The 19,994-nt window shown below is 46.8% G+C and overlaps 1 protein-coding gene across 2 annotated transcripts in view; it reads right to left on the bottom strand.

Moving 5' to 3' along the window:
• CELF3 (CUGBP Elav-like family member 3) overlaps nucleotides 1-19,994 on the bottom strand; it is an 84,103-nt gene that overhangs the window by 50,579 nt on the left and 13,530 nt on the right. For both annotated transcript variants that reach the window (XM_083591321.1, XM_083591320.1), the window contains exon 2: nucleotides 3,894-3,976. In XM_083591321.1, the coding sequence (XP_083447447.1) occupies nucleotides 3,894-3,976 (83 nt within the window). The remainder of the gene's footprint in view (nucleotides 1-3,893; nucleotides 3,977-19,994) is intronic.

Below are 19,994 nucleotides of genomic sequence, written 5' to 3'. Positions count from 1 at the left end.
CACTCCCCAAAATTAAAAATAAAAACCACTAGCAACAAGCATTTTACTGAAGGAAGAACTCTGGAAAGTGAAAGCAGGTGGTGGGTGGGGGCTGGAGGGGGCAGAAGGGGGGGTAATAAATAAATAAATTTGGCCCCACAGACAAAGAGAGAAACATCTGCTCTGCAACACCCACAAGGGAAGCAAGGAAGGGAAGGGAATCTTTAGGTTTCCCACCATTTTAATTCTGCTGTTGTGCATTTGGCTGTGGATGGGGGGAAGAAGAGAAAGAGGAGGGAGAAGGGGATTTTTTGGGGGGGGGGCAACAAAATGAAAAGGAGATCCTTAAGAATTGTTGTTGTTGTTGTTTAGTCGTGTCCGCCTCTTTGTGACGCCCTGGACCAGAGCACGCCAGGCCCTCCTGTCTTCCACTGCCTCCCTCATGCTGGTAGCTTTGAGAACACTGTCCCACCATCTCTTCCTCTGTCGTCCCCTTCTCCTTGCGCCCTCCATCTTTCCCAACATCAGGGTCTTTTCCAGGGAGTCTTCTCTTCTCATGAGGGGGCCAAAGTCTTGGAGCCTCAGCTTCAGGATCTGTCCTTCCAGTGAGCGCTCAGGGCTGATTTCCTTCAGAATGGAGAGGTTTGATCTTCTTGCAGTCCATGGGACTCTCCAGAGTCTCCTCCAGCACCAGAATTCAAAAGCATCAATTCTTCGGCAACCAGCCTTCTTGATGGTCCAGCTTTCACTTCCATACATCACTACATCCTTAAGGATACTGGGGTTTTTTGTTTTCTTTTCTTTTTTTTTGGAAGGGGTGTTTCTCTGATTAAGGTGATGGATGGGGGAGATATTGGAGCCAGTTTGCCCACAAATTCACACTTTTCGAAACAATGCGTGAACCGAAATGCAGTCGTCACCTTGGAAATTTGCACTTCTCTGAATTTTGCAATGCCGTTCTCCAGTCGTGTATGAATAACATGTACGCATCCGTAGGGTTAGAGTGTGAAAACAACGTATCAAAATGCATCACAGAATCATAGACCTGTTGGTTTGGGACCCCAGGGGTCATCTAGTCCAACCCGCTGCAATGCAGGAATATCAGCTAAAGCAGCCATGAGCTGGGTTTTTGAACCAGGAAGGGTGGGGTATAAATAAAAAATTATTATTACTATTATTTATTATTGTCCTGTCGCTTGAGGTGTGGCAATATACACACCAAGAGACGAAAAGCCCTCACAAACACCCCTGTTTGCAAGGTCTGGCCTACTGCTGGTTGCTAACTTTTCCCTCAGCCTGGCTTCCCCCTCAGACCCTGCGTTCCCACAAAACAATCAGCCACACACACCCTCAGGCCTGCGTCTATGAGGGGAGATTGCTTTGCAAAAATTGTGTACAGTGCAAAATATGGTCTGAAGCTCAACATCAAAAAAACGAAGATCATGGCCACTGGTCCCATCACCTCCTGGCAAATAGAAGGGGAAGAAATGGAGGCAGTGAGAGATGTTACTTTCTTGGGCTCCATGATCACTGCAAATGGTGACAGCAGTCATGAAATTAAAAGACGCCTGCTCCTTGGGAGAAAAGCAACGACAAACCTAGACAGCATCTTAAAAAGCAGAGACATCACCTTGCCGACAAAGGTCTGTATAGTTATAGCTATGGTTTTCCCCGTAGTGATGTATGGAAGTGAGAGCTGGACCATAAAGAAGGCTGATCGCCCAAGAATGGATGCTTTTGAATTATGGTGCTGGAGGAGACTCTTGAGAGTCTCATGGACTGCAAGAAGATCCAACCGATCCATTCTGAAGGAAATCAGCCCTGAGTGCTCACTGGAAGGACAGATCCTGAAGCTGAGGCTCCAATACTTTGGCCACCTCATGAGAAGAGAAGACTCCCTGGAAAAGACCCTGATGTTGGGGAAGATGGAGGGCACAAGGAGAAGGGGACGACAGAGGACGAGATGGTGGGACAGTGTTCTCGAAGCTACAAACATGAGTTTGACCAAACTGCGGGAGGCAGTGGAAGACAGGAGTACCTGGCGTGCTCTGGTCCAGGGGGTCACGAAGAGTCGGACACGACTAAACAACTAAACAACAACAACAAGGGGAGATAGCAGACAAAAGCTAGGCGTATTAGGAGAAATTTGCATTCAAATGCAGTTGAATGTTCACGAGGGCTTCTAAAGAAAATCATAAACTGGCAGTGGAAATTTGGAGAACCGAACTTAACCCTGGGAAAGTGAGAGAAAATGAAATTGACCAATTTGCCCGTTCCTAGAACTTCCATTTGCCAGAATCCTTGCTTTAAAAAAATAAATAAAAACGACCCATTACTGATTATTAATGTTTTATCAGGTGTGTTTGATGAGGCTTCACTGGCTAACTGCTTTCATTTTCAGTCTCCTTAGTTATTTGGGCTTTTTAAAATAATAATGGAAAAAACACCCAACGACCCAATATCTTGATGAGTTTTATTATTCTTAGCTGCCTCGGGGGAATGTACAGAACAGCAGGGTAAACATCTTTTCCTAAGGAACACGAATCACTGTTTATTATTTATAAAGGTGCCTGAAGTCACTAGGAGCTGCCAAGAAATTAAACATAAAACTGGGTCCTGTCTGCAGGTTTGCAATCTAAGGGGAAGCATCACAGCCCAGTGATGGAGCACCTGCTTTTCATGTAGGTCTTGGGTTCAAGTCCCTGGCATCTCCATGTAGAGATGGGAATGTTCCCAGCCCAAAACCCTGGAGAGCCGTTGCCAGTCCGTGTAGACAATATTGAGCTTGATGGACCAATGGCCTGATTCATTTTAAGGCAGCTTCCTAGGTTCCTGTGATTAAAATCCCACCCTTCCTCTCCTTTGCCCCGAGATCTCTGCAAATTCTTCTGCCCAGACGAACGTTTCCTGGCATCTGAAATGTTGCTGGACATCGGCAAAGATTATCCTGTTTACTGATTTCTGACGCCATGTGTGTTTGCCAGTTTGCACCTTGGACCTCTGCCAGCTCCTGCCAACCTAGCAGTTTGAAAGCACGTCAAAGTGCAAGTAGATAAATAGGTACTGCTCCGGCGGGAAGGTAAACGGCGTTTCCGTGCGCTGCTCTGGTTCGCCAGAAGCGGCTTAGTCATGCTGGCCACATGACCCGGAAGCTGTACACCGGCTCCCTCGGCCAAAAAAGCGAGATGAGCGCCGCAACCCCAGAGTTGGCCACAACTGGACCTAATGGTCAGGGGTCCCTTTACCTTTACCTTGGACCTCTGGAACCAGGCTCCACAGAAAGGCACTGGCGATACAGACTAACGTCTGTACAAGGTAACAGGCAACTAACTAACTTTATAACTTAAACCGCAACCAAACAAAGGCAGGATGTCTAAGGGCCGTGCTACCGCAGAACTTCTCCTTGTCTAAGCGAAGAGGTCTGTGTGTGTGAGAGAGTGAGGGAAAGAGAGAGGGTTTGAGTTGTCTTTCGAGGGAGACAACTGAGCCTGAATGCAGGGGCGAAATCTCAGGGAGAGTGCATTCCCCAACTGGCTCCACACAGAGAGAAACGGCCATGTGGTTATTGCAAGAGAGACAGACAGACAGAGAGTGACCAGGAAAGCGTGTGTTTGTGTGCATAGGGCATAGCTGTCAACTTACAGATTTGAAAATAAGGGACCAGCAGCCTTGAAAATAAGGGATCAGCAGCCAAAATAAGGGGTTTTCTGGGCACAGGTATGTTCAGCTTCTGAGCCCCTCCGAGCCAAAGGCAGAAAGCCCAGCCAGCAGCCAAACAAAGCCTCATCAATAAGGGACAGCAGTGGGACATGGCGCTGGGATAAGGGACTGTCCCGCCAAACAAGGGACGCTTGACAGCTATGGCATCGGGGACGGACAGCGAGGTGAATCAGCAAACAGCGCAAACAACTTACCCCGGGTAGCGTCTTCTGCTCGTGAAGAGCACTTTGGGCCTTGAGAGCTGACTCGCGGGCGCAGTAGGTCAGGAAGGCGCATCCTGGAAGAAAAAGGGGTGGGAATGTAATCTTCAGATTGTGGCATTTGTTCCGGAAAGAGGTAGCAGCCGCCACCGGCTTTAAAAGGGGATTATAGTGGTACCTCGGGTTACAGACACTTCAGGTTACAGACCCAGAAATAGTACCTCGGGTTAAGAACTTTGCTTCAGGATGAGAACAGAAATCGCATGGCAGCTGCAGGAGGCCCCATTAGCTAAAGTGGTACCTCAGGTTAAGAACAGTTTCAGGTTAGGAACGGACCTCCGAAACGAAAACAACACCTGGATGTACATTTCCAGAATACAAGATACAGTGGTACCTTGGGATATAGATGCTTCAGGTTGCAGATGCTTCAGGTTACAGACTCTGCTAACCCAGAAATATTACCCCGGGTTAAGAACTTTGCTTCAGGATGAGAACAGAAATCTCGTGGCGGCAGCAGGAGGCCCCATTAGCTAAAGTGGTACCTCAGCTTAAGAACAGTTTCAGGTTAAGAAGGGACCTCCAGAACGAATTAAGTTCTTAACCCGAGGTACCACTGTAGACAAATTGTTGGAGGAGGAGAAGGCTGCCATGGGCTACTCCTAGCCCACGATGGCTCGGTGATTGTCGGAGGCAGCTTGCCTCTTGAGTCCTACTCGCTAGTAAACCTGGGAAGGGAAGGAGAGGTGCTGCACTGAAGTCCTGTTCGGGGGCTTCCCATCAAGGCATCTAAGTGGCCCCTGTAAGAAGAGGACATTGGGTCTAGATGGGTCCCATTTGGACTGATTCACCCACAGGGCTCTTATGTACTAATGTTATCAAAGGCCTGTGGTGGGTGCTAGGCATCACACACACACCAATAAATAATAATAATAATAATAATAATAATAATAATAATAATTTTTATTTATACCCTGCCCTCCCCAGCCAGAGCTGGGCTCAGGGCGGCTAACACCAGTAAAATTACAGTAAAAACATAATAGGGGGGCAATTTAAAATACAGGTTAAAATGCAATTTAAAATGCAGCCTCATTTTAAAAGTAGCCCATAGATCAAAACCATAAGGGGAAGGAAGACATAAGGGTCAGACTGAGTCCAAACCAAAGGCCAGGCAGAACAGCTCTGTCTTGCAGGCCCTGCGGAAAGATGTCAAGTCCCGCAGGGCCCTGGTCTCTTGGGACAGAGCATTCCACCAAGTCGGGGCCAGTACTGAAAAGGCCCTGTCCCTAGTTGAGACCAATCTAACCACCTTGCAACTTGGGACCTCCAAAATGTTGTCATTTGTGGACCTTAAGGTCCTCCGCGGGCCATACCAGGAGAGGCGGTCCCGTCGGTACGTAGGTCCTAGGCTGCGTAGGGCTTTAAAGGTCAAAACCAGCACCTTAAACCTGACCCTGTACTCCACCGTATCTGTCTTTATGCATATGTAAGCATTCCAGAATCTCAGAAGTGGAGGCTGGCACAACCAGTCAGCGAGCTACAAAATCTAATGATCCATCCATCTATCTAATTTATATATGGCCCGTCGGCTGAAGATCTCAGGGCGGTTCACAAGATAAAAATGCAAGATAAACACACATATAAATAGTTAAAACAAAGACCATTAGGAATGCTGGCCACGGGGAGTTGAATTCTAGCAGAATCTGGGAGGGCCTCACATTGTCCTCCCGTCTCCCAACTTCCCCTCCAATGCTCTGATGCTTCACTTTGCTGCCATTGCAAACTCCACAGTCACATGTTGTTTACTTCTTTTTATGGCTTTTAATTTAATTTTTATTGCAGCAATAAAGTATCAAAACCAGCAACACCATACAGTTCTCTGAAAAACCACCTTATGCAGCGTTGCACAATATATATGTACAGGTGCAACACTGTGTTTTATGGTTTTCAATCGTTTGCAAACTCCCATTTCTCAACAAACCTATGCAGTGAGTGTCTTCCTTTGACTCTAATGTCCAGAACAAGATGAGACAGCAAAGCTCCTGTCCAAAGATGTTCGTGCCAGTTACGTCCTGAAGGCGGCCACTGCAAAAAGGCATTGCAATCTTCTGCCATCCTCTGACGCCTGGGTTTCGTTTCAATGGCAGAGTGTCAAACTATCACCTGGGGCACCAGGGTTGAAATTCTCACTCAGCCATGAAGGTCACCGGGTGACCCTGGACCAGATCCTGCCTTTCTCAGCCTGACCTGCCTCACAGACTTGTTGTGAGGTGGAAAGGGGGGGGGAGAGAGCTGTGTACTCCACCTCAAGCTCTTCAAAGGAAAGGCGGGGTACAAAAGTAGCAGTCTGGGTTACCTGAAAAAAATATCTCCCTAAACAAACCTGCCCAGGTGCTAAGATCGTTGGGTGAGCACCTTCTCTTGATCCCATCAGTATTCAAGGCATGGGTGGTGGTCACAAGAGAGAGAGAGAGAGAGAGAGTCGTTTCTGTGACTGCTCCCAGGTTGTGGAATTCCCTCCCCAAAGGTGTCAGACTGTCTCCCTCTTTGTTATTTTTCCGCCTGCTGGCTAAAACCTCCCTGTCCAGACAGGCCTTTGGAAATTAGGCTTCTGTCAGGTCAAACTGGATTTTAATTGCTGGTTCTAAAAACGTTTTAACTACAGTCATACCTTGGGTTAAATATGCTTCAGGTTGAGTGTTTTCAGGTTACGCTCTGCGGCAACTCGGATGTAACGGAATGCGTTACTTCCAGGTTTCGCCACTTGCGCATGCACATGCGCTCAAAATGACGTCACGCGCATGCACGGAAGCGACAAATCACAACCCACGCAGACATGGGTTATGTTCGCTTCAGGATGCGAACGGGGCTCCGGAACGGATCCTGTTCGCATCCAGAGGTACCACTGTATTGTTTTTAACCAGTTTGTTTGTATTTTTGAACCATGCTTTCCAAACGTCGTAAGCTGCCTTGAATCCCAGCTCAAGAGAAAGGTAGGATCCAAACTCATTAAGCAAGCAAGCAAGCAAACCATATCATTTATATACCCCAGCTTTTAACTCTCAAAGGGACGCACCTTTCCCACCCCACGCCCAGGACAGTTCAAAATGTTCCAATCAAAGAAATGGAAAATGCATTTTAGCAGGCAATAACTTAAAAAAAGGGGAAAAAACCATGAAAGGATTTTAAAACCAGGCTGAAAGCTGACATTGTGCCTTCTCAAAGTCCCGTCCAACATCTCAGAGAAGAAAACGGGGACATTTTGAAAACGCCCCCATTGTGGCAGCGAGCAACTCTGCCTGGGTTATTATTATTATTGCACGCTGCCGAAGCCTTTGCTCTCTCTCTCTCTGCTATAGTCGTTTGTAGGGCGACAGCTTATCCTCTGCCAATTTAAAAGAGCGAAAGAGGTATTCTTTCTTGGGGGGGGGGGGGAGTTAGAAGTAAAACCTATGGGGAACCAGATTTGTATCCCATACAGCGCAGCTGGAATGTGCTCAGACTAGAGCAGTGAGGGCCACCAAACGGGATGGCTTTTAAGAGAGGAGAGACATCACCTTGCCAACAAAGGTCCGTATAGTCAAAGCTCTGGTTTTCCCAGTAGTGATGTATGGAAGTGAGAGCTGGACCATAAAGAAGGCTGATCGCCGAAGAATTTTGAATTTTGGTGCTGGAGGAGACTCTTGAGAGTCCCATGGACTGCAAGAAGATCAAACCTCTCCATTCGGAAGGAAACCAGCCCTGAGTGCTCACTGGAAGGACAGATCCTGAAGCTGAGGCTCCAAGACTTTGGCTACCTCAGGAGAAGAGAAGACTCTCTGGAGAAGACCCTGATGTTGGGAAAGATGGAGGGCTCAAGGAGAAGGGGACGACAGAGGACGAGATGGTGGGACAGTGTTCTTGAAGCTACCAGCATGAGTTTGACCAAGCTGCGGGAGGCAGTGGAAGACAGGAGGGCCTGGCGTGCTCTGGTCCATGGGGTCACGAAGAGGTGGACACGACTCAACGACTAAACAACAACAACAGGCAGATTCTCGAGGCCATTGTGGCTTCTTGCTATGGCGGCCACATCCCGCCTCTACTTTCAGATGCATTGGGTCCTGCTTGTAGATTTCCCTTTGAGGCATCTGGTTAGCCACTGAGAACACAAGAGGAGCCCACAGGACCAGCCCAGTGGTCCATCTAGTCCAGCATTCTGTTCTCACAGTGGCCAACCAGCTGCCCCAATGGGAAGCCTGTGTAATAAACGAAAATCTGCCCTTATTCCCTTATGGGGGACACCAGAGCCCTTGTAGAGTCCTTTGCAGGTTCTCCATTGGTTGGAGAAAAGAACAGAGGCCAACCAGAGAGTACTGAGAAGCAAAGCAGCTCGTAAGCCTGATCTTTATTGAACTGTTGCAACAGGGTGCTCCCCTCACACACAGGAAAGGAGGAGGACCCAGAACCAAGGTGTGCAAGCCCTTATATAGACATTTTAAATTGCCTGCCCTAGAGCTCAAGACCACCCCTCAGATACATCACACCTACATACAGAAAAGGCGGTCTACAGCAGAAATCTGAGTGCGTTGTTTATCTCCTGTCTGGCAGGTTACCTGTTAATGCTTACTTGATTGGATACCCTGGGTAGCCTGGCCAGTGTTTTGTAATGATAAATACTTAGTTCCTGAGCCAGGTTACCCTATTCAAACACAGACATACCCTTAAGACAGGATTTGTGAAGGAAAAGAAAATGGGGAGGCTTTTCCATTTTCCTTGACCTTGCAGAGAAATCATTTGGTCAGTTTGGGAGTCAAAATGGTTTTCCTGTGCTGCTTCAGACATGCGGTTTATATATTTATGTATGTGTTTGCTTGGTACATTTACGAACATTTATTATAAGACCTTAATTTTTTTATTTTACCTACAAGCAGAATTCGAACTCAAGAGCATCCCCACACATGTGGTTTACAGCAGCTGGGTTTTCAGAAACATCGATGCCTCACAACTTTGTGGACAGAGCACAGCCAATATCATTTTTTATTATTTACTGAATTTGTATACCACCCTATACCCATAGATCTCAGGGCATTTCACAACATAAAATCACAATATATATTTTTTAAAAACCTACACAAAATACTAATAAAAACAAAAACAACCTAATAGTCCCCGCCTTCCACAATGAACTTTAAAAGGGCATCGGATGTCAATCAGCAAAAAGCCTGGTCAAAGAGGAACATTTTCACCAGGTTTTAGTAGCTACTGATAAAGCCGCATTCTCCCCATTTCTAGATCAGCTTGCAATCGGATTTTGTAAAAGTGCTCCTGAAAATTCGTCAGTGTTTTAGGGCAAATTTCTCCCAATGGACACTTTTTTTTTTGCTTACAATTTTGCAAAAGGTGCAGATCTGCCTCAGTTATGAGCGGCACTTAGAAGGGAGGCTGTGTGGCCCTCGGAAAGCCACCCAGAATGGAATGTGGCCTCTGAGAGGGAAGAGGCTTCCCTTCTCTGGGATACGAATGCTGGGACCCACACTGTAAAAAGAATTTGGGGCCGCTAGATAATGGGGTGGAAATTCAAGTCACCCCACTTCGCTTGCTGCCTCCCAACTCCAAATCTTTTTTTGTTTTTAATCATTTTTATTAAGTTTCCCATTTTAACAATCCAATCAAATCACATTTAACGTTCCAAATTGTACAAACTCCAAATCTTTCAATTCCAACTTAATAGATTCTTTCAAATAAAACCACCCCCCCCCCAAACGATACGATTTCTCACCTGGGCGCCGGATCGTCTTAACATCTTTCCAGCAGCCCGAAAGAAAAAAAGCTAAAAATATATCTGTTGATGCAGCGCGTGAGACGGAAAGGAGGGAACTTCCCTGAAGATATTCTCGCAGGAGAATTTTCCACATGGATCAAACACTCGGCGGCGGCGCCCAAAGCGCAGAACACATCTACGTTTTGAAACCACAGGAATCGGGGCCACCGTGAAGTTGGAAATTCATCCAAACGGAGGGGGGGGGGTCGGATTTATAAAGGGACCCCGAGGGTCACCTAGTCCAACCCCCTGCAATGGAGGGATCTTTTGCCCAACGTGGGAATCGAACCCACGAACCTGAGATTGAGCATCTCACGCTCAACCGACTGAGCTATCCTAGGCTTACCTGCCTGCTCTATTTCTCACAACCCATCTATGGGGCGACTCTGCTTGCCAGTTTCCTCCCCCTCACTTTTGGTGTTGCCCCTTGCAGAATTTAGCACGGGGGGGAAGGATAGGGAGAAAACTGGAATGAGTTGGCTCCGCCTCTCCTTGGTTTTGGCTCCGCCTACTGTGAAGTTCTCTCTGCCTTGCGCCCTGCCAGGCCCAATGGGCACCAGCCGCCACTGGGTTGCAGGCAGAAATGGTGAGACACTGTGGTGTCAGACTAGGCCCTGGGAAACCAGGGTTTAAGACCCCACTTGACCAATCCAGCTGCCCCGATGGGAAGCCTGTGTAATAAACAAAAACCTGCCCTTATTCCCTTATGGGGGACACAAGAGCCCTTATCGAGTCCTTTGCAGGTTCTCCATCGGTCGGAGAAAATAACAGAGGCCAACCAGAGAATATTGAGAAGCAAAGCAGCTCGTAAGCCTGATCTTTATTGAACTGTTGCAACAGGGTGCTCCCCTCACACGCAGGAGAAGGAGGAGGACCCAGAACCAAGGTGTGCCTGCCCTTATATAGACATTTTAAATTGCCCGCCCAAGACCACCACCAGAAACATCATACCTACGTCACAGAAAAGGCGGTCTACAGCAGAAATCTGAGTGCGTTGTTTATCTCCTGTCTGGACCAGCAAGCTCATTGGGTGGCCTTGGGGTGGCTATAGTCTCTCAGCCAAGCCTACCTCACAGGGTCGTTGTGAGGACAGGTTCCACCTGTCTGTTCATAGAGTCCAATAGTCCACACAAAAGGTTGTTGCAGTTCCACAGAATCCTTTCACAGAGTCTAAGACAAGGATTTGTTGAAATCTACAATTCAATACAGGGATGCAGGTGGCGCTGTGGGTTAAACCACAGAGCCTAGGACTTGCTGATCAGAAGCTCGGCGGTTCGAATCCCTGCGACGGGGTGAGCTCCCGTTGCTCGGTCCCTGCTCCTGCCAACCTAGCAGTTCGAAAGCACATCAAAGTGCTTCCGGCGGGAAGGTAAACGGCATTTCCATGCGCTGCTCTGGTTCGCCAGAAGTGGCTTAGTTCTGCTGGCCACATGACCCGGAAGCTGTACGCCGGCTCCCTCGGCCAATAAAGCGAGATGAGCGGCGCAACCCCAGAGTCGGCCACGACTGGACCTAATGGTCAGGGGTCCCTTTACCTTTACCTTACAATTCAATACAATGAATAGTATATATTATTCAAACGTATTTTTTCAAACGTACAGCCAGTTACGTCTTGGGAACCATCAGAGGGCAAGACTCAGAGGGGCTCCTTAGTCCAGCAGGAAATATAAGGTAGCGTTTGGGTTTATGTTTGGGCTTTATGACTTCTGCTGGTCTATTCCTCCCGCACGGTTTATTTCTATTCTCAGAAACACTAATGATTAAACAATGCCGTGCATGTTGTAAATGAATTCAGTCATCGCTGACGTTACCTGGAAGAGGAAACCAGGTGTGTGTCTCCAGGTGACAGAGAGATAGCAAATAGGCAGAGACCTTCATTGCTTCATTGAATACTTCTGAACTGCAGGACTATTTAAACAGGATCAAAAAGGGTGGGGGCGTGAAAACCCCAATCAGTGTTTCACTTGTGGATTTTACTAAATGAGCACCTCTCAATTCCCCGCAATGAAACTGAGTCTATTTATTTAAGTGGTAATCCTTCGCCACAATGAAAACTGGCCTGTGGATTTCTATGCATATCAAAGGCATGAATCTTTTTTTCAAAGAGGGATGTCATGTAATGAAGGTATCTCTGAGTCTTCGCCTCACCACTGATTACTTTGCTATCCTAGACATGGACCACCTTATTGAGGCTACTTTGCATGCACTTCAGAATAGATAATGCTAAAGCTATTTTTGGCCATCTGAATACTATCCCTTGCTTTTTCCTGTAGGACTAATTGCAGTCATTGACAGCTGTCAACAGGTTTACCATACCCATTGAGTCAATCACACATCTCTTACTACCCTTCTGAGAAAAACCCCACACCATCCTCCCTCTATATATAAGGGTCTGGTGACTTGCACCACTCTGGCAAGACAGTCTGTGGGCAGGTAGGGTCTCATCCTGCGTACCAGATGGAGCTGGTAGACAGCTGTCCTGGACACAGAATTAACCTGTGCCTTCATGGATAGCTGTGAGTCCAGAATGACTCCCAGGCTGCACACCTGGTCCTTCAGGGGCACAGTTGCCCCATTCAGGACCAGGGAATCCTCCACAACCGCCCGCCTCCTGTCCCCCCAAAACAGTACTTCTGTCTTGTCAGGATTCAACCTCAAAATGATCACAGGGCCAGAGCCACTTTTCTAGCAGGGTGGGGAATTTTCCAGCCCATGGGCAGTCTTGGTCCACCGGGAGGGTGGGTGGGAAGGGAGCCCAGTTTGGCCAATGAGGCCATTTCCCCAAACCACACCCACCAGTCAATCAACTGACATCACCAGCCGATGGGCAGGGTTCAATCCTGCTGCTTTGCCAGTGCATTCCTTGCAGAGAACGGCCTGGAAAAAGCAGAATAGCTGAACTCTCCACTTATCAGCTCAGCTTCTGCTAGTGGGGTGTGGGGCTTCTCATCAGTTGGCCCTGTTAGAATTCCTGCTCCGTGACTGCAGTCATGGGATCGCAAAGTCTGCCGATGTCTGTTGGCATCAGTCGCTATGATGTTCGGGCAGAAGAAAGCTTTTGAAGCTCCCGAATGATCGACCAGGAGGGAGAGAACATGCCAGTCGGGCATGTGTCTCTGCCAGGGTCCTACTCAAGCGCAGGACGAGCTCCTGACAGCCCCCCGTGAGAACAGGACGCAGGACTAGATCGCTGGTTAGATTCCACAGAGACATTTATTTTTTTTACAGGCGCAAACATTTCGGGCGGCTAGGCAAAGAGGAGCCACGCGCAAGAGATCCGACCTATATACAGAACAAAAACCCACATTGCACAGCCCTATGGCGAACCGAGTGCCAGGCCAGGCGATCACGTTTCCCCGGGGATCCTTGCCCTTCCCAGCTCGCCACTGCAGAGTTCATGCACAGTTTGAAAAGACGGAAAAACTTGCTCCGGTGTGATTCTGTTTGCCCCCATTCCCTCCCGCCGCCACCCTTCCTCAAAAATTCATGAGCAAAATATGTTCCTTTTCTTCCACGCTGCAGTGCTGAGTTCTATATTTAGATTCCCTGCCAGCGAGCCTGTCGCAAGGAGCAGCGAGGCGGAAAAGCAAAAGCCGTCACACTCCAGCGGGCCCATCTTGCGGCGCCACGTCAGCTGAGCGGACAAGCCGCCGGCAGTAGCTTTCCTGGGAGAGAGGGGGGGAGGGGTGCGGGACAAGAAGATGGCTCTGTGCAGCCTCGTCCGTTGCTGCTCCCCTGGGCTGAGTAGGAAAAAACCCCGCCTGCAAGTGACCTGGGGCCATTGGCAAAAGAGGTGGATTGGTCCCCGTCCCTCCGCTAACCAGTGCGCTGCAAACTGAAATGTGGAAAGGGGCAAAAGGACAACCACCATGGACTAGAAACTTGAGGATTTGGGTCAGCAGCAAGTCTGGAAGTCCCCGCTTCAAAATTCACCCCGCCAATAAACAGCAAATCAGACAGAGATGCGACAGGCACAGTCCTCTCCACGGACAGGACTTGCTCCGAGTCTCTGCACCAAAAGGGAACGAAGGCAAAAGTCGTGCCCGGTGCAGAGGTGTAGCAGAAACTTCTGCCCTCCTGCAGAGGCTGATGGGAAGGAGGGACACCTAGGACAAGGACTCATCCAGAGAGGCAGCAGGCAGCCCTCCTCTCTGAACAGGCGCTTTATTTTATTTTTTTTATAATAAATTTTTATTGGTTTTACAACATATATTAACACACAAAAACTAACAACTCACAACACAACACATTAACAAACATATAAACACGTATAATTTCATAACCTTTTTTTTCTTAAACCTTATTTCGACGACTTCCCCATACCTCCCTTTTCTGCATCCCTGTTTTGAACTTTTTCAACAACCCCTAATTTCAATTACTTATAATTCAATTTCTTTGATCCTTTTTCTCTTACCCAATCATTTTTCGCTGCAATTCTGTTTTACATTACCCATGACATTTTAGCACTCATTAATCTTACAATAGTTCTTAAGATAAACTTTAAATTTCTTCCAATCTTCTTCCACCGTCTCTTTCCCTTGGTCATCACCGTCTCTTTCCCTTGGTCATCTGAACAGGCGCTTTAGAGCTCCATGGAACCAGACAGAGGGCCTTCTCAGTGGTGGCACCCGCCCTGTGGAACGCCCTCCCATCAGATGTCAAGGAAATAAACAGCTATCTTATTTTTAAAAGGCATCTGAAGGCAGCCCTGTTTAGGGAAGTTTTTAATATTTAATGCTGTATTGTTGTTGTTAGCCACCCTGAGCCCAGCTTCGGCTGGGGAGGGCGGGATATAAATAAAATTTATTATTATTTTATTATTAATACTCAATTGGGAGCCGCCCAGGGTGACTGGGGAAACTCAGCCAGATGGGTGGGGTATAAATAATAAATTATTATTATTACTATTATTATTATGATTATGATTATTATTATTAGGGGGTTTCCCCCCAGAGACACCAACACTTCTCTAATGCTGCTCAGGTCTCTAAGATCCTGATTCTTAAGCCTTGTTTTAAGAACACCGATGAAGGGCTTGCAACCCTTCCCCACCCCCCCAAAAAGAGGGAGGGGAATAAATCTTTCACACCAAAGACGAGGGTAAGAAGAAATTTCAATTAATAAAACACAAACAACTTATCAACCTGACCATTTTTTTAAGTCCACCGTCCAACAGACAAGCACAGCGCATGTGGGGCTCAAGGGATTAAGATGAGTTCAACGAGGGGAGGGACTGTGGGTCACCGTCGCCCTGGCAAATAGAGAAAATGAATTTTAAAAACCCTGCGCCGATAAACGGCAGAGTTTGTCGCTTGCATGAATTATGCAAATGGGCTGCTCTTTGCATAATCTATTCTGTTTCTTCCTCCGCCAGGAAACCTCAGTTGCTGGAACATGAGTGCTCAGACGCTACAAAGACTTGAAAGGCAGCCCTGAGGGGGGAAACACACTTTGTACGCACACAGAGTGAGGCCTCTATGATTTCTCCTTCCTATTTTCCGTGGTGGAATCCTGACATTCAGAAAAACAGATGCTTAAGCCCTGCTGGGCCCTTACTTAGAGGGTGTGCAGAGCAGACAGAAATTCAACTGGTTTACTGGCCCTATAGCTGCCTGTCAAATTTTATTTTATTTGGGGCTTGTCGTGAGTCTGGTATAAGGGATAGAAAAGGAGATCTCCAACCTTCCAGAGGCCCCTTTGGAAATCTAAGAAACAGCCACGGGCACCACAAAACCGATTTCAAAGAAGAAAAAAGTGATCACACTTAGGAACGAGAGGAGAATCACCTGAAAATAAATGCAACATAGACAAAAAAGGAGGCGATGCCCACTCAAAAATACGCAAAATGACCCCTGCCACACAGCCAGCAAACAGCCCAAAAAATCTGGGGCACCCATGTTGGGTGAAGAGGCACTAGATTTTATCTGACTGGGTTCCACTCAGACTAGATGCATTGAAGTGACTGAACCAGGGGTAGACAAACTAAGGGGCCGGATCCGGCCCAATTGCCTTCTCAATCAGGCCCACGGACGGTCCGGGAATCAGCGTGTTTTTACATGAGTAGAATGTGTCCTTTTATGTAAAATGCACCTCTGGGTTATTTGTGGGGCCTGCCTGGTGTTTTTACATGAGAAGAATGTGTGTGTTATGTACTGAGTTGAATAGGATCCAAAAGGCAGCAGTCTGATTGGTCCTAGAACAATAGGATCCAGAATGCAGCAGTCTGATTGGTCCTAGAACAATAGGATCCAGAATGCAGCAGTCTGATTGGTCCACAGGAGCCACCCAATCCAGCTCCAGGTGGAAGTGAATCTGCAACCTGATTGGCCTACAGGAAAATCCTGGAATTAGCCAATCACGTGGGGCCCATTGTGTAAATAATGTATATAAAGCAGACATTCTGGGGGAACTTCCATTCCTCCTCACCACTATGAGCTGAATAAAGAGCATGAAATCCACTCTCGACTCTGAGTATATTTCAGTGTCCTTTTATTTAAAATGCACCTCTGGGTTATATGTGGGGCATAGGAATTTGTTCATTCCACCCCCTTCAAAATATAGTCTGGCCCCCCCACAAGGTCTGAGGGATGGTGGACAGACCCTTCTGAAAAAATTTGCTGACCCCTTGTAACTGACCCTAAGTTAGTCCGATGCATTGGAGTAACATTGGAAGAAAGAAGTGCTTTGAAGGCAGATAAAAGGAAGTATTTCACACAGTAAATAATAATAATAATAATAATAATAATAATAATAATAATAATATCATTATTTATTATTTATACCCCACCCATCTGCTCAATCTCGGTTGTGGGTTCGAGTCCCACGTTGGGCAAAAGATTCCTCCATTGCAGGGGGTTGGATTAGATGACCCTCGGGGTCCCTTCCAGCTCATGCGTCTATTCTCTGTTTCTTACAACCTATCCATGGGGCGACTCTGCTTGCCAGCTTCCTCCTCCTCCCTTTTGGTGTTGCCCGTTGCAGGACTTAGCACAGGGGGGAGGATAGGGAGAAAACTGAGCGGCTTCCAACAGAATATTAAAATATAATAACCTATTAAACCTTAAAAGCTTCCCTAAACAGGGCTGCCTTCAGATGTCTTCTAAAAGTCTGGTAGTTGTTGTTCTCTTTGACATCTGGTGGCAGGGAGTTCCACAGGGTGGGCGCCACCACCGAGAAGGCCCTGTAACATTGCTTCTCGCAGGGAGGGAACCGCCAGAAAGGCCTCAGCACTGGACCTCAGTTAAACTATGGAACTCACTGCCTCAGGAGGGGAGCACCAGCTTGGATGGCCTAAAAGAGGATTGTTGGGCAAATTTGTGGAGGAAAAGTCTGCTGATAGCTCCTAGCCAGGACGGCTCGGCTTTGCCTCCACTGAATGCTAGTTCCTGGAAACCGCAGAAGGGGAAAATGCTCGGATCCTGACAGACATCTGGTCAGCCACTGTGAGAACAGAAATCTAGGCTAGATGGTCCAGATTTCTGATGTTCTGATGCCACTGATTTGAATCCTGGGTAAGATTCGCATTGGATACAATTCATAGTGGGGAAAGACCAGGCAAGGCAGTGGAGTGGGGTGTCTGGAGAGCTGAGCCCCCATTTCCAGCCCCACCCATGGTTAAAAAGGAAGGTGGCAAAGGCCATCAATATATACCGTATTTCTCGCTCCATAGGACACACTTTTTCCCTCTTAAAAACTAAGGGGAAAAGTCTGTGCGTCCTATGGAGCGAATGCAGGGGGGAGGCAGGCAGGAAAAGCCCCCAAGAGCCGCACACAAGCTTTGCGCGGCTCTTGCGGGCTTTTCCCCAAGAGGGAGATATAAATATACCTTCCTGAAGAAACCAGAGGCCTTTCTCCTGGGCATAGTCGGCCAATTGGTGCCAAAGAAGGCTAGAACTTTCTTTATGTATGCAACAACAGCAGCAAGAGTACTTATTGCAAAGTATTGGAAGACACAAGAGCTACCCACCCTGGAAGAGTGGCAGATGAAGGTGACTGAATATATGGAATTGGCGGAAATGACTGGCAGAATCCGAGACCTGGGAGAAGAGTTGGTGGAAGAAGACTGGAAGAAATTTAAAGACTATCTTCAGAAATATTGTAAAATTAATGAATGTTAAAATGATGTTGGATTGAAAATAAGTGACATTAGCAACAAAGTTAATAAGAATATGCAAAAATGAATTGATAATGGATGAAAATATAGAGTTATAATATGTTAAGATACAGAATTAAGATAAATGAAAGAGGGTAAGGATTTGCTGATTTGATTATTTAAATGGGAATACAAAAAGGGGAGGTGTGAGGTGGTCAAGGAAATAAGTTAATGAGTTCAAAGTTACAAAAAACGGATTTGTTTTTAATTCTTTTTTAGCTATTTGTCTTTTGTCTTTTGTATTTTTATTACTTTTTTCCTTTTTCATGTATTTTTCTATGTTCTTTTTTTGTATCTTTTTCTTTTTATATGACCTTTTTTCATTTTGTAAACTTATGTTTTTGTAAAACGTCAATAAATATCTTTTTTTTAAAAAAAGCAAGAGGGAGAAGGGACCGCCACTCCCCGACCTGTTTTGGGGGCCCCATGGCTAAAAAGGAGAAGCCTGAAGCCCCCGGAGTGCAGCGCGAACTCCCGCTGCGCTCCAGGGGCTTCAGGCAGCTATCCGCAAGCCTTCGGAGTATAGCAGGAGTTCCCGCTGCGCTCCGAAGGCTTGCGGATAGCCGCCTGAAGCCTGGAGAGTGAGAGGGGTCAGTGCACACCGATCCCTCTTGCTCTCCAGGCTTCGCTTCGCTGGAGAGGCGCTGCACAGTTTTCCTTCTCTGCGCAGCGCCCCTTCAGTGAAGCGGGAGGAGAAATGGAAGGGGCTCCGTTTCTCCTGCCACTTCGCTGAAGGGGCGCTGAGCAGAGAGGGGGAGAATTTTTTTCCCCTGTTCTCCCCCTCCTATGGTCCGGTGCATCCTATAGAGCGAAAAATACAGTATATGTGTGTGTGTCCCCAAAACAAACCCTACTCCCCAGATTCCCAGCTTTCTTTCTTTCTTTCTTTCTTTCTTTCTTTCTTTCTTTCTTTCTTTCTTTCTTAGCAAGAGCATTTGAAGAACCTGAGATGTACCGAACATATTTTTATATCTCACTCTAAACAGGAATTTGCAGTCTTGGAAACTGCTTCACACCTAGAAAGAGGCGGGTTTTCGTTTGGGAGACCAAAAAGCACACACATTTGCATGTGAATTTCTGCCCAAAACAGTGGAGATTTTGTGTTTGAAAGAGGGACAATTCGCTTTAGTATGGGAGGGGAAAACACCCCTTTGAAATAATGCCCAAGGCTGTTTTTTCATTTTTAAGATGACGGTTTCACTGCTTTATTCTTTTCGAGAACTGCTTTGAGGTTGTTGTGCTGTTGTTTTTAACAAGCAGTATTTATTTATATTTTTTTAAATGAAATAAACAAGCAAATATGAAACAAAATCCGTAGGCCCTATCCTTCTCATTTTGGGGTGAGAAACTAGTCTGCTTCACCTTACTCCAGAAAAGGTGTGTGTTTGCGTGTATTAGGGTTGCCGGGTCAACAGCATCCTAGACCCTGAGATTTGAGAGCCCAAACCTGAGACACAGAGGTGGCCCCTGGTGATATTCCAGGGGCCGTTCCTGGAGATGGAAGTTAATTGGGAGAGGAGAGCTCCAGCACCCTGAATCTCTATGCTATAATTTGCAATCAGCTCCTGCCAGACTGAAGCTTGCAAGCTTCATGCAATCTCCTTAATAATTTCTTTCTTAAAATTTATTTATTTATTTCATAGACAAAGAAACAATGATTATTCCCACTGACAAAAATACATATATTAACCCCAAAAAGAAAAGCCGAGAAAGAGAAAAGAGAGAATAATAATATTAGTGCGCCCATGTGACTTAACTTCTCCAATACTCATCATCCCTTAAATTTTAAGTTCTTATTTACATTGCATCTTATACATCTCGTCTTTAATGTTCTAAATATAGTCATACCTCGGGTTACAGACGCTTCAGGTTGCGTTTTTTTGGGTTACGGACCGCCAAAACCCGGAAGTACTGGAATGGGTTACTTCCGGGTTTTGGCGGTCGCGCATGTGCAGAAGCACTAAATTGTGCTTTGTGCATGCGCAGAAGCGCCGAATCACAATCGGGTTGTGAACGCGCATCTCGCACAGATCACAGTCGCAACCCAAGCATCCACTATGTATATTAATTTTTCCTAGGTCAACTTTACAATCTTAATCTAAACATACCAACACGCTTTCTTCAGAACAGTGTTGACTCACATACT

Source organism: Podarcis filfolensis (genome assembly GCF_964270895.1).
Source record: "Podarcis filfolensis genome assembly, chromosome: 16".
Classification (NCBI taxonomy): Eukaryota; Metazoa; Chordata; class Lepidosauria; order Squamata; family Lacertidae; genus Podarcis; species Podarcis filfolensis.
This window is presented reverse-complemented; position numbering and strand designations above follow the sequence as displayed.